This window comes from Phacochoerus africanus, chromosome 6, assembly GCF_016906955.1.
Source record: "Phacochoerus africanus isolate WHEZ1 chromosome 6, ROS_Pafr_v1, whole genome shotgun sequence".
Taxonomy (NCBI): domain Eukaryota; kingdom Metazoa; phylum Chordata; class Mammalia; order Artiodactyla; family Suidae; genus Phacochoerus; species Phacochoerus africanus.
In genome coordinates this window covers 19,175,195-19,190,254 of record NC_062549.1, presented here as the reverse complement: position 1 = coordinate 19,190,254, position 15,060 = coordinate 19,175,195, and the positions used below count along the sequence as shown (strand labels likewise).

The window sequence follows — 15,060 nt, the reverse complement described above, 5'->3', positions numbered from 1 at the left end:
TAAGTTTTCAAGGCTACAAAAGAAACAACTTGGCAAAGCAGGGAATCTTAAATCACAATTTTCCCTCAACTTTATGTTAGCCTGTGTTCATAATCTTTTGACCTCCTCTTATTCTTAAGAAGTAACAAGCCACATTATTCTTTTACATGTATAACAACTAGGTTCTCATATTCTTTAAATTCTTCTGTTAACATTAAAATTTTAAATTTTATCAGACTCTAACTTAGGTCAGTCTCATTTATACCCTGTCAAAGTATTCTATTGTCTCTTAGATTGTTCCTTTTCTTCTTCCTGTTCTAATATCTCTGACATTTTTTTTTTAACATTTTCTTTCTCCTTACCTTTCTCCTCTGTATTTCTGAAACTGTTTTGAATATGTAATATTCTCTTATTCATTTTTTGGTCTCATGCTTCTTTCAACTTCACAAAGTTTTTGCCTAATCCCCCTTCGGAAGCTCCTACTTATATCTCTTGCCCTATTTTCACAGATAAAATTTCTGATAGGCAAAAATGTTTCCTTGAGTTCTTATATAATAAGAAATTTCCCTCAAATCTTTCATTTCTTTTTTTATAATTTTAATTAAAAATTTTTTATTGGAGTTCCGGTCGTGGCTCAGTGGTCAATCATGAGGTTGAGGGTTCAATCCCTGGCCTTGCTCAGTGGGTTAAGGATCCAGCGTTGCCTTGAGCTGTGGTGCAGGTTGCAGACACGGCTCGAATCCCGAGTTGCTGTGGCTGTGGCGTAGGCCAGCGGCTACAGCTCCGATTCGACCCCTAGCCTGGGAACCTCCACATGCTGCGGGAATGGCCCTAAAAAAGGCAAAAAGACCAAAAAAAAAAAATTTTTTTATTAAAGTATAATTGATTTACAATGCTCTGTTGATTTCTGCTATACAGTAAAGTGACTCAGTCACACACACACACAGAGTTTTCTCCTATTATCTTACATCATGTTCTTCACAAGTGATTGTTCCCTGTGTTAACAGCAAGACCTCATGAATAAAAATCTATTTCGTAAAATAACATGTAGTTAAAGATATAGAATGATACACTGACTTATGGAAAAAACAAAGACATCTATCCATAATTCTATTCTTTTCCTTCATTTACTAATTGTTACATGAAACTACGTTTACCAAAAATTCTCAATCAAGAATTTTAAGTCAAAATATTTAAATTGTATAAATAATATAAAAACCCTAATAACTAAACAGTAAATGGTAAACATTTCTTTCTAAAAATGATATGAGCATATATTTCTAAAGCTTTACCTTTAGTATAATCAACAACTGCTTCCAAAGCTGCTATCCTTATGTCCACAAAATGGCCGTATTCTGCATAAGATTTAAAAAGAGATGGATCGCTCGGCACGTGCCCATTTTTCTGAAGCACTCGTATGGCTCTCAAACAACTAGGAAAATAGTTTAGAGTTAAATATTTTTGATTCCTCACATTGGAAAAACTTGTTTCCTAAGCATTAGAAATTAATCTGTAACAGTAAACTGCAAATTTGATATAATTTGAACCTGTTTTTTAATTTTTTAACATTCAATTTTATCAATGACCATTAAAAAACCCTAGTAAAAGAAAACAAATCTCAAAACTTTGGAGATCCAACTTCGGGTATCATTATAGTTATAAAAGGAATACATTTCAGAAAAATGTATTTAGCATAAAACATAACTAAGTATTTTCTCCACAAGTTTTAGTACTATGTATATAATTTATTCACTAGTATATATGAAAGTTTAAACTGTTCATAATGTTTGAATCAGTAAGTCAACTTTTTTTCAGCAAATTCCTAATGAAATGGGAAGAACTTGTTGACAGCCATAAACAAAGAAGTTGAGAAAAGCAAAACGTCTTTAAAGGAATCTAAAATAGAGGGATACTTAAACTATATCCAACGGATAAAAGATTATGCAGACATCAAATATAATGCTTATGAAGAATTTTTGATGACATGAGAAAGTGTTTATGATATAAACAGAATACAAAGATTGTATCTATATGTCAAATAATTAAAAATTTATATAGTAATCAGGAAAAAATTTAGGCCATTCTCCAAAATAGCAATCATTTATCCATGGACAGTAGAAACATACAGGATTTAATTTTCTTTGACTTTATTTCCCAATTTTCTATGAAAACAAATTTCTCATATAATTATGAAAATAACTTTTAAAAAAACTGTAAAGAATCATCATACCTGACAGTGATGGTGTGTCTATAACTTGGAAGAAGTTTCTCCATATTCAAAAACCTGGTGATTTCTTCAAGAATGAGTCGCACATCTGGATTTAAGTTGTCCAAAGTTCGAACTTCATTATTCACACTGACTGCAGGCGTAACAGAGTTGGCAAGGGCATCAATCATTTCTGCACGGTAATAGTTATCTGAAAACTAAGCCAAAAAAACAATTATGAGAAGACAACAAATTAACTATTTACTAAATAAATGAATAAAACACATATAATGTGGTAAAAAAAATAAAAAAGTCAAATTCATCAATGAGTAAGTTGTCCCAAGAGGAACTGTTTTCTGGTCACCTGACAAAACAAAAAAGGAATAAAAGTAAAATTGGGCTCTCAGACTTCAGCAAAACAAATTTTAGCTGAGTTTCCAAAATTTGATGTTCTACCATCTCATTATAACAGGTATGCAGAACATTTAAAAACCAACTAATCTTGGAGTACCCGTCCTAATGCTGCAGAAATGAATCCGACTAGGAACCATAAGGTTGCGGGTTCAATCCCTGGCCTCGCTCAGTGGGTTCAGGATCTAGCGTTGCTGTGAGCTGTGGTGTAGGCTGGCAGCTGTAGCTCCAATTTGACCCCTAACCTGGGAATCTCCACATGCTGTGGGTGTGGCCCTAAAAAGCAAAAATAAACAAATAAATAAAATAAAAACCAACTAATCTTGATTTTCATCCACTGGTTATAATAAATCACGCTTATGTTTATATCTCTAGAAATTTCAAGTACCACTGACTCAAAGAATGATTTCACAGTCTAAATATTTCTTTAAAAATATCACTAGGGAGGTTCCTGTCGTGGTGCAGCAGAAACAACTTTGACTAGGAACCATGAGGTTGTGTTTTCGATCCCTGGCCTTGCTCAGTAGGTTAAGGATCTGGTGCTGCTGTGAGCTGTGCTGTAGGTTGCAGATGCACCTCAGAACTGACACTGCTATGGCTGTGGTGTAGGCCTGGGAACCTCCGTATATATGGCACTAAAAAGCAAAATAAATACATAAATAAATCACTAGCAAGTTTTATAATATTAAGATATCTTACCTTATTTTTTCTGTTGTCGTTGTACTTGATTAAGTCTAAAATAAATGTTAAGACTTCTTTGGGGCAAAGGTTATGAACATCTCTTAATAAAGCCATGGCAACTGGCATAGTCTACAAAAAAAATTTTTTTAATTTTCGTTACTACAATTCAATGAAGTATATGTTGAAAACAGGTTATTGTGGGGCTGACATAGGTATCTGGATGGAGCCTAAGCACCACCCACTCCCAAATGCCACCCCCTCCCACTGGGAACACGTGTCAAACATTCTAACAAAAAAGCTGTGTAGGAAACCAATGGAAGAGTTGCATAAGTAGGTGCACTCTTCAGCCCCTTTGTTAGAAGAGGTTTATGTCAGGTAAATTTAGTCCTGAGTTTTACAGACAAAAAAAATGGGGCTTCACATTAGACAGACCACTATTCAACTTATCCTTCACTACCTATTGAGATGAATTATTTTAGCTAGTTGCTTACTGAGCAAGAGTCTAGTTTCCTCACAATAATTTTCAAGATTATAAGATAAAGTGACTGGAGGCATGAGGCAAACAGTAGAGTTCAGTCATCAGTCTGAGAAGACACTGATTCTCCAGTTCTCCAGTACCACCCTATTCTCAGCCTAAAGAAAAATGGTAAATTATCTGAAATCCAATCTAACTTTCTTCCTTCCAAATTTTCATAGGCAACTCTTCCAAGGAGGAAGACACCTGACTCACACAGTGGTAAACTCTACCAATAAAACATAACTATTCAAGCTCAAGGCAGAAATACAGACAAAAAGACATCACAGTCCCCAGTACACAGACGAGATGTGGACAATTCCCTCTTCTGATTCAAAATAACCACCATCTGAACTATGAGACAAAGAACAGCATGGCTCCTTTCTTTGCCTGAAGGACCAGAAGCAATGCTCAGTGTTACAACAGTCAGTATCAATGCTGTAAGAGCTGAGGGAAAGGCACTTTTCCATAGAAACAGGACTTAAATTTGATTTAAGCAATTATCTCTCTCTTTTTTCTGCCACTAGAAGTATGGATAAAGAAGAACTGGTCAAAAAGCATTGCTTTCCCAGTTTTTTGGACTGCAACCCACAGTAAGAAATACAGTTACATCCTTACTTAGCATGTGTGCGCACAAAGTATCATCTATACTCGCTAATGGGTCACAACTCCCAATCTGAACAATGATCTAAGATATACAGAAGCACAATGGCATAATAAAGGGGACATTCAGTAGAAACAGAAGCTAACTTACTTCCAGACAATAAATTAATAGACTTCTTTGATCACACCTATACTGGCTTTCCTCCAACCTCAATCTCCTGAATCTGCTCTGCTGATGAAACTCACTATAAAGACGTTATGACTTTGACCCTCAGTATGTGGCTCAATGTTGCTGGGTAATCCTTTCACTTTTCCTTCCAACACATACAAATCTCACCTTGCTTCACATCCCCCCTTCAACATCTACCATTTCATTTACTTTTAATGTGCTTTCATCTGCTTCAGAAAAAGGAATATTCTTATCATTTCTAAAATTAACTTCCCAGCTGTGCCCCGCCCACTACTAACTTGAGAATTTGCTCTATCTTATCATTTTTTATATTTACTTGCTCCCACCTGAATATTTCATCTCTCCTCCACTGGCTCCTTTCTCTGTGCCAAACATGCCTCAAGTTTTATCTCACTCTATATAAAAACAAAATAAACCTAAAATGTTCTTTTCTCAGCCTTGCTGTATCCTCAACAAGTCCCCTTCCTCATATTCCTCAACACCAAAATGAAAGAACATGCTTCACGTTAGTTTTATTCTACGTCAATTTTACTCCTTCTAGTTCAATATAGTTAACGTAATTTCTGCCTTCATTATTATCAAATTACTTAAAATATTTTACAAATGATTTCCAAATTACCCCAACACTGACCACCCTGTCATTCCTACATCCCGTCCTAAAATACTAGCCCCATCACACCACCACTTTCTAAATTACCATTTATATAAAAAAAAAGTTTATATAGTGTAAAAACACTTCACATGCTTGATATTTTAACTTCAAAAAAGATGAATTTTACAACTGGGTAAAACAAGGCTTAGAGGATTAAGAAAGTGGTCCTCTTGCAAACTGCTAGTGAGTAGCAGAGCTAGGACAGAAACTAGAGCTGTGTGCTGTATTGTCTCTGACTCAGAAATGCCGTCCACATTCTACAAGGATGCCATCAGAAGGCAGTCTGTCCTCATACAACCAACCAAAAAGTCAAATTATTTTCTATTTACTTTAGTATCAATGTGGACAGTGAGTTACTTGCACACAGTTCATAAAATCAATGAACAAACAAAACTTTGGAAAACATTTTAGAAGCAAAAAGAGAACAAAGACAAAATCATTTATAAGAAAGTAAATAGACATATTATTTGAAGAGTCCACAAGTTAAACAGATATACAGATACTGGCATAAAACGATCATAAGAAAACTGAAAGGTAAACTGTACCTTCTGTAGAAAGTAACTTTGAAAGCTCATGAAGTTGTTTGTTTTCACAATGTTTGGACAAGTTTTACAACAAAACATTCTAGTAAAGAGTGACTTCATGGCTGGAGGTCCTGTCCACGTGCTCACCATTGAATTTGCAATCTGTAAATAATTAGAAAATGAAACAATTTCCACTACCCTGCCAAATATATGTTTAAATAAATAAAACAGCTTTCTAAAAGTTATCAATACAACTGGTTTCACTTTTCAATTTAACATATGCGGAGTTCCCATTGTGGCAAAGTGGAAACAAATCTGACTAGTATCCACGCGGATACTGGTTGGATCTCTAGCCTTGCTCAGTGGGTCAGGGACCAGGCACTCCCATCAGATGTGGTGTAAGTTGCATATGCAGCTCAGATCCTGCTGCCAGCAGCTGTAGCTTGGATTCAACCCCTGGCCTGGGAACTTCCATATGCAGTGGGTGTGGCCCTAAGATGCAAATAAATAAATAAATAAATAAATAAATAAATAAATAAAATTTTAAAATTAATACATGTTAGCTTCCTGTATCATTTCTAAGATGATATATAAACTCTTCACCCCTCTCGAATTCTTAGGTATGCTTGGAACTATTTTCTACAAATTAACTTTTAAACTGGAACATTTATGTTTTAAGAAAATATACTTGTAAGTCTTCTTTTTGAGTAAGTTTGTCTATTTAGGCAGATGTACTTCTAACATTTTGAACTTATCAGATAGAAACAACACCATGGATTTTATTTATTTTTTGGTCTTTTTAGGGCTGTATCCATGGCATATGGAAGTTCCCAGGATAGGGTCAAATTTGAGCTGTAGCCACCAGCCTACACCACAGCTGCAGCAATACTGGATCCAAGCTGCATCTGCAACCTACCCCACAGATCACGGCAATGCCGGATCCTTGGATCCTTAACACTTTGAGCGAGGCCAGGGATCGAAGCCATGTCCTCCTGGATCCTAGTCAGGTTTGTTACCACTAAGCCATGATGGGAACTTCCGCGGATTCTAAATAAGGCTTTTAAATCTACCTTAACTGAAAAATAAGGGAGTTCCCCGAGTTCTCACTCCATCTGAGTTGATGCAGGAATCCAACTACACACGAGTTATCATTACAGATAAAACCAAATCTAAACTATTATAATCCGTTGAAATGTTGGACAGGTGGACTTAGCAGTGAGGAATGCCAAGAGAGCCACTATATGGGAATGAACCTATTATCAAGCTGCTTTTTAAATACCTGGAGCCCAATATTTCTGGCCAAATTTCTGTCTGTGTTTTCTGGCTTTCATTTGTTCTACCTTCAGTTTTGTTTTATTTGCATCTGAAGAAAAATATTTAGTTTTCTTAATAAATTACTTTTCTACCATGTTAAATTATAGAAACCTATCACTTTCAATCACAAATCCCTAATATCGATTACTAGGCCCAAACCAACATGAAATCACCACCATAGTGGAATAATTAAGATGAACTGATTTCATGTACTATAATGTAAAACATCACTCAAACCAAGGAATTTCTTACATTATTTCTTGTAATGATTTGGTTGGCAATTCAATAAAATGGAGAAAATTCTCTTTGGTGTTAAAATCCGACTTTCAGTTTGACAATTATAAAATTTTAGCATACTATTTCAAGTCAAAACATGTTTCTTTCAAATCAGTCTTGATAAAAGTATTTGGCAAAAGCTTTTGAGACCAACTACAAAGTAAAATTCAAGACTACAGTGGATTCGTCTTTAATTCATCTTCAAAGGTTTTTTTTCTTTTTTAAAAATATGAAGTAGCCATCTTATTTTCTTTCTACTGTGCATATCTCACCTTTGCAAGGCAGAAGCAAGCTGACATTCTCACTCGGTAGAAACACTGCTCTTGTTCTAATATGTCAGTGAGGGCAAGTCGAGATGCTGGAGTAGGAAACTTTTCCAAAGCTAAAATGGACTCTTGCTGTGCAACAACATCCCTCTCATAGCGGAGCTGATACTGCCACATAAAGTCTGCTTGCTCAAATTCTACTTTCCTCAACACTGACATGTCTGGGTCTATCCTTATCCACAGCAAAGGAGAATCAGCACTGAAAGAAAAGATAACTTTATTTTCTTTAATTTTTTCTAATTTCACGAATTTATAAAATAAAAACAGAGCATTTAACAATATTGTTTTCTCCATGAAGATTCAAGATTGCCTGTAGTTTTGTTTATTCATTACTTTTAAATCACACTGACAACCTTCTCATTATGTTTGGTATGTATTTCAAGTTTCTCACAATGTCTAAACTACACCAATCTTCCTGAAAAGAACTCCAAGGATAAGGAGGTAGTTGTCACAAAAAAAATTCCACTTAAAAATATTAATTTGAGTATTTTAATTAGTGATTATATGATATGAAAAGGGAAAAAGGAACCAAATTTCTTCAATTTACTTCCTAAAGCCTAAAGACTGAAAAAGGTTATAAATGCCACCCTTATTAGAAATCAATCTGTGACTAAGAAACAAATTCATTTCTTATGAATTACTAAATGAATTTGTTTAGCTGACTTTTACCTTTTTTTAAAATACTAGACTCATGGTCACCTTTATCAAAAATAAAGTTCTGAGGGCAGAAATCAGTCCCTCCCATCAGGAAGCCACAGCAATCCCCCATACCAACTTCAGCCACAAAGAAGGCAGACACCAGAAGTAAGAGAGGCTACAACTCTACCATCTGAAAAAAGGTCACCACACCAAAAACCTATAAAAATGAAAAGACAGAGAACTATAACTCAGATGAGAGAGAAAGAAAACACCCCAGAAAAACAGCTAAGTGAACAGGAGAAGCTCAGCCTCCAGGAAAAAGACTTTAGACTGTTGATGCTGAAGATGATGTAAGACATTGGAAATAAACTGGAGGAAAAGATGGATAACTCACAGGAAACACTGACCAAAAGAGATACAAGATATCAAACTTAAACAAGAAGAGATGCAAAATACAATAACTGAAATAAAAAATTCACTAGAAGCAGCTAACAGCAGAATACAGGAGGCAGAAGAACGAATAAGCGAGGTGGAGGACAGATTAGCAGAAATTACGGATGCAGAACAGAAAAGAGAAAAGAGATTGAAAGCAAATGAAGAGAGTCCCAGGGAACTCTGGGACAACGTTAAATGCACCAACATCCGTATTATAGGGGTGCCAGAAGGAGGAGAGATAGAGAAAGGGACAGAAAAAATATTCCAAGAGATAATAGCCAAAAACTTCCCTAACATGCAAAAGGAACCACTCACTCAAATCCAGGAAGCACAACAAGTACCATATAAAATAAACCCAAGGAAGAATACCCCGAGACACATATTAAGCAAACGGACCAAAATTAAAGACAAAGAGAAAATCTTGAAAGCAGCTAGGGAAAAGAAACAAATAACATACACGGGAACCTGGATAAGGCTGTTGGCAGATTTTTCAGCAGAAACTCTGCAGGCCAGAAGGGAGTGGCATGATATACTTAAGGTGATGAAAGGAAAAAACCTTCAACCAAGATTACTCTACCCAGCAAGGCTCTCATTCAGATTTGAAGGAGAAATCAAAACCTTCACAGATAAGCAAAAGCTAAGAGAATTAAGCAACACTAAACCAGCTTAACAACAAATACTAAAGGAACTTTTCTAGGCAGAAAAGAAAAGGCAGCAACAGGAAACAAAAATACCACAAATGACAAGGTTTACTAGTAAAGGGATATATACAGTAAAGATATGAAATCATCCATGCACAATTATGCCACCAAAATCAGAAATCATGAGAAGAGGTGGGTACAGATGCAGGACACTGGCGATGCACCTGCAATTAAGAGACCAACAACTTAAAACAATCTCATACATTATATATAGACTCTTATATCAAAACTTCAGAATAACTGCAAAACAAAAATCTACAACTGATACACAAATAAGAAAAATCAACTCAAATACAACACTAAAGATAGTCATAAAACCACAAGAGGAGAGAAAAACAGAAGAAGGAAAGAAGAAAGAGCAACAAAAACAAATCCAAAGTAATTAATAATATGCCAATAAGAACATACACATCGATAATTACCTTAAATGTTAATGGACTAAACGCCCCAACCAAAAGACATAGACTGGCTGAATGGATACAAAAACAAGACCCCTATGTATGCCATCTTCAAGAGACCCACTTCACCTCTAGGGACACACACAAATTGAAACTGAGAGGATGGAAGGAAATATTCCATGCAAACGGGAATCAAAAGAAAGCTGAAGTAACAATACTTATATCAGACAAAATAGACTTTAAAATGAATATTTTAAGGGACAAGGAAGGTCACTACCTAATGATCCAAGGATCAATCCAAGAAGAAGATATAACAATTTTAAATATCTATGCACCCAAACACGGTTCACTACAATATATAAGGCAACTGCTAACAACCTTAAAAGGACAAATCGACAGTAACACAATCATAGTGGGGGATTTTAACACCCCACTTACAGCAATGGACAGATCATCCAGACAGAAAATCAATAAGGAAACACAGGCCATGAATGAAGCATTAGACCAGATGGTCTTAATAGATATTTATAGGGCATTCCATCCAAAAGCAACAGAATAAACATTCTTCTCAAGGGCACATGGAACATTCTCTAAGATTGATCACATCCTGAGCTACAAATCCAACCTCAGTAACTTTAAGAATATTGAAATCATACCAAGCTTCTTTTCTGACCACAAGAAGAAAAAAACTGCAAAAAACACAAACACATGGAGACTCAACAACATGCTGCTAAACAACCAATGGATCATTGAGGAAATCAAAGAGGAAATTAAAAAATACCTAAGAGCCAATGACAACAAAGATATGGCACTCTAAAACCTATGGGATGCAGCAAAAGCCATTCTAAGAGGAAAGTTTATAGCAATACAAGCCCACCGCTGGAAACAAGAAAAAGCTCAAATAAACAACCTAACTTTACATCTAAAGCAGCTAGAGAGAGAAGAACAGACAAGACCTAAAGTTAGCAGAAGAAAAGAAATCATAAAGATCAGAGCAGAAATCAATGAAATAGAAATGAAGAAAACCATAGAAAAGATCAATGAAACAAAAAGCTGGTTCTTTGAAAAGATCAACAAAACAAAAAGCTGGTTCTTTGAAAAGATCAACAAAATTGATAAACCCTTAGCCAGACTTATCAAGACAAAGAGAGAGGACTCAAATCAATAAAATTAGAAATTTTAATTTAGAAATTTTAATTTAAAATTTTCTAATTTTAAAATTAGAAAAAGGAGAAGTAACAACAACATCACAGAAATACAAAGGATCACAAGAGACTACTATATGCAACTATACACCAATAAAATGGAAAGCCTAGAAGAAATGGACAAATTCTTAGAAAACTACCATCTTCCAAGACTAAACCAAGATGAAATAGAAAAGATGAATGGACCAATCTCAAGCACTGAAATTGAAACTGTGATTAAAAAACTTCCAACAAACAAAAGTCCAGGACCAGATGGCTTCACAGGCGAATTCTATCAAACATTTAGAGAAGAGCTAATGCCTATCCTTATGAAACTATTCCAAAACATCGCAGAGGAAGGGACACTCCCAAACTCATTCTATGAGGCCACCATCACCCTGATACCAAAACCAGACAAAGATACCACAAAAAAGGAAAACTAGAGGCCAATTTCACTAATGAACATCGATGCAAAAATCCTCAACAAAATACTAGCAAACTGCATCCAACAATACATTAAAAGGATTGTACATCATGATTAAGTGGGATTTATCCCCAGGGATGCAAGGGTTCTCCAGTATCCGCCAATCAATCAGTTTTGTGGATATTAACAAACTGAAGAAAAACCATATGATCCTCTCTCTCAACAGATGCAGAAAAAGCCTTTGACAAAATCCAACACCCATTTCTGATAAAAACCCTTCAGAAAGTGGGCATAGAGGGAAACTACCTCAACATAATAAAGGCCATATATGACAAACCCACAGCTAACATTATTCTCAATGGTGAAAAGCTGAAAGAATTCCCTCTGAGATCAGGAACAAGACAAGGATGTCCACTCTCGCCACTACTATTCGACATAGTTTTGGAAGTGCTACCCACAGCAATCAGAGAAGTAAAAGAAATAAAAGGAATCCAAATTGGAAAGGACGAAGTAAAACTATCCCTATTTGCAGATGACATAATACTATACCTAGAGAATCCTAAAGACGCTACCAGAAAACTGTTAGAGCTCATCCACAAATTTGGCAAAGTTGCAAGATACAAAATTAATACACAGAAATTGACGGCATTTCTATATACTAACAAGGAAACATCAGAAAGAGAAATTAGGGAAGCAATCCCGTTTACCATCGCATCCAAAAGAATAAAATAGCTAGGAGTAAACCTACCTAAAGAGACAGAAGACCTGTACTCTGAAAACTATAAGACACTGATGAAAGAAATCAAGGATGACACAAATAGATACTCTTGGATTAGAAGAGTCAATATTATCAAAATTACTATACTACCCAAGGGATTCAATGCAATCCCTATCAAATTACCAAGGACATTTCTCACAGAACTCATTTTTCACAGAACAAAATTATTTTAAAGTTTGTTTGAAAGCACAAAAGACCCAGAAAAGCCAAAAACATCCTGAAAAAGAAAAATGGAGCTGGAGGAATCAGGCTCCTGGACTTCGGTCTATACTACAAAGCAACAGTCATCAAAACCATATGGTACTGGCACAAAGACAGAAATAGAGATCAGAGGAACAGGACAGAAAGCCCAGAATTCAACCCACACACCTACAGCCAACTAATCTATGACAAAGGAGGCAAGAATATACAATGGAGAAAAGACAGCTTGTTCAATAAGTGGTGCTGTGAAAACTGGACAGCCACATGGAAAAGAATGAAATTAGAACACTCCCTAACACCATACACAAAAATAAACTCAAAATGGATTAAAGACCTGGATATAAGACCAGACACTATAAAACTCTTAGAGGAAAACAGGCCAAACACTCTCCAACATAAATGACAACAACATCTTCTCAGATCCACCTCTTAGAACAATGACAGTAAAAATAAAAATTAACAAATGGGACCTAATCAAAGTTTCTGCACAGCAAAGGAAACCCTAAACAAAATGAAAAGACAACCCACAGAATGGGAGAAAATCTTTGCAAATGAATTGACTGACAAGGGATTAATCTCCAAATTTTATAAACACCTCCTACCACTCAATACCAAAAAAACAAACCACCCCATCAAAAAATGGGCAGAAGATGTGAACAGACAGTTCTCCAACGAAGACATATGGATGGCCAAAAAACACATGAAAAGATGTTCAACATCACTCATTATTAGAAAAATGCAAATCAAAACCACTATGAGGTACCACCTTACACCAGCCAGAATGGCCATCAGCAAAAGGTCTATCAACAATAAGTGCTGGAGAGGGTGTGGAGAAAAAGGAACACTAGTACACTGTTGGTGGGATTGCAAATTGGTGCAACCACTGTGGAAAGCAGTATGGAGATGCCTCAGAAAACTAAACATAGAACGACCATTTGACCCAGCAATCCCACTCCTGGGCATCTATCCAGAGAAAACCATGACTCGCAAAGACACATGCACTCCAAGGTTCATTGAAGCACTATTTGCAAATGCCAAAACATGGAAACAACCTAAATGTCCATCGACAGAGGAGTGGATCTAAAAGATGTGGTACATATACACAATGGAATATTACTCAGCCATTAAAAAGAACGAAATACCAGCATTTTTTACAACATGGATGGACCTAGAACTATCATGCTAAGTGAAGTCAGCCGTACAATGAGACACCGACATCCAATGCTTTCACTGACATGTGAAATCTGAAAAAAGGACAGACGGAACTTCTTTGCAGAACAGATGTGACTCACAGACATTGAAAAACTTATGGTCTCTGGAGGAGACAGTTTGGGGGGTGGGGGGATGTGCCTGGGCTGTGGGATGGAAATCCTGTGAAATCAGATTGTTATGATCATTATACAACTACAGATGTGATAAATTCATTTGAGTAATAAAAAATTAAAAAAAAAAAGAAGATGTGGTACATATACACAATGGAATATTACTCAGCCATTAAAAGGAACGAAATAATGGCATTTTTAGCAACATGGATGGACCTAGAAATTATCATGCTAAGTGAAGTGAGCCATATAATGAGACACCGACATCCAATGCTTTCACTGCCATGTGGAATCTGAAAAAATGACAGAATGAACTTCTTTGTAGAACAGATTCTGACTCACAGACTTTGAAAAACTTATGGTTTCCAAAGGAGACAGTTCAGGGGTTGGGGGATGAGCTGGGGTTGTGGGATGGAAATCCTATAAAATTGGACTGTGACGATCATTGTACAACTATAAATGTAATAAATTCATCGAGTAATAAGAAAGAAAAAAATAAATAAAAGCAAATGGGAAAATAAAATAAAGTTCCGAAATCCTAGTACAGAGGCATAGCACAGTACAAATTGATCCTCACGTACTTCTCAAAGCAATAAGCACAGTTCAAAAAATCTACTCCAACACTGTTATCAAAAGAACATCATCTATAATATTAATTCAATTGAACAAAAAACACTGGGTATTCACTATAGGCAAAGCATTTGATATGAAAAAATTATATAAACTATATATAAACAGCAGTGATCTTTGGCAACCAAGTTAGTAAATAACTCCAGATATTTTGTAAAAAAATACACAGGCATAATATGGATAGGCAGGCAAAATAAAATTTGAGTTATATTATATTTAAAAATAAAATGCTGTCAATAAATATTTCAACAAAAAATTTACAATGATATTTAAATTGTCTTTTGCAAACATAGGGAGCCTCAAAGTGCCCTGGGGCTTTGTCCAAAGACAAAGAGAACCAAATATCTTCTGAGAGCTCACCGGAAAGGCAACCTATCAGGACCCACTAGTAAAGAGCTGCATCAGAAACTAAATTTTAAGAAGATCTCAAAGTTCAGATGCAGTTCAGCTTGAGAAGCAATGCTTTAGACTACAACTGCAGATGTGATAAATTCATTTGAGTAATAAAAAATTTAAAAAAAGGGGGGGGGGGCAGTAAGAAAGCTACCTAAGCCAAGGCTATGGCCACTTTACAACCATCTGTATTTTCTCTGAATTTCACCTGGGCCAGGATAGATTTCCTTTTCTCTCTTTGATTACTTATAACTTTCAACATTAAGTTTTTGTATTGTC

General features: G+C 35.7%; 1 protein-coding gene across 4 annotated transcripts in view; it reads right to left on the bottom strand.

Annotated features, from left to right (window-relative positions):
- Window positions 1-15,060, bottom strand: part of TAF2 (TATA-box binding protein associated factor 2) — a 107,766-nt gene that overhangs the window by 53,895 nt on the left and 38,811 nt on the right. For all 4 annotated transcript variants that reach the window (XM_047783353.1, XM_047783355.1, XM_047783352.1 and 1 more), the window contains exons 16-20: window positions 7,623-7,875; window positions 5,782-5,922; window positions 3,296-3,406; window positions 2,210-2,403; window positions 1,272-1,411 (exon numbers count right to left, since the gene is read on the bottom strand). In XM_047783353.1, the coding sequence (XP_047639309.1) occupies window positions 1,272-1,411; window positions 2,210-2,403; window positions 3,296-3,406; window positions 5,782-5,922; window positions 7,623-7,875 (839 nt within the window). The remainder of the gene's footprint in view (window positions 1-1,271; window positions 1,412-2,209; window positions 2,404-3,295; window positions 3,407-5,781; window positions 5,923-7,622; window positions 7,876-15,060) is intronic.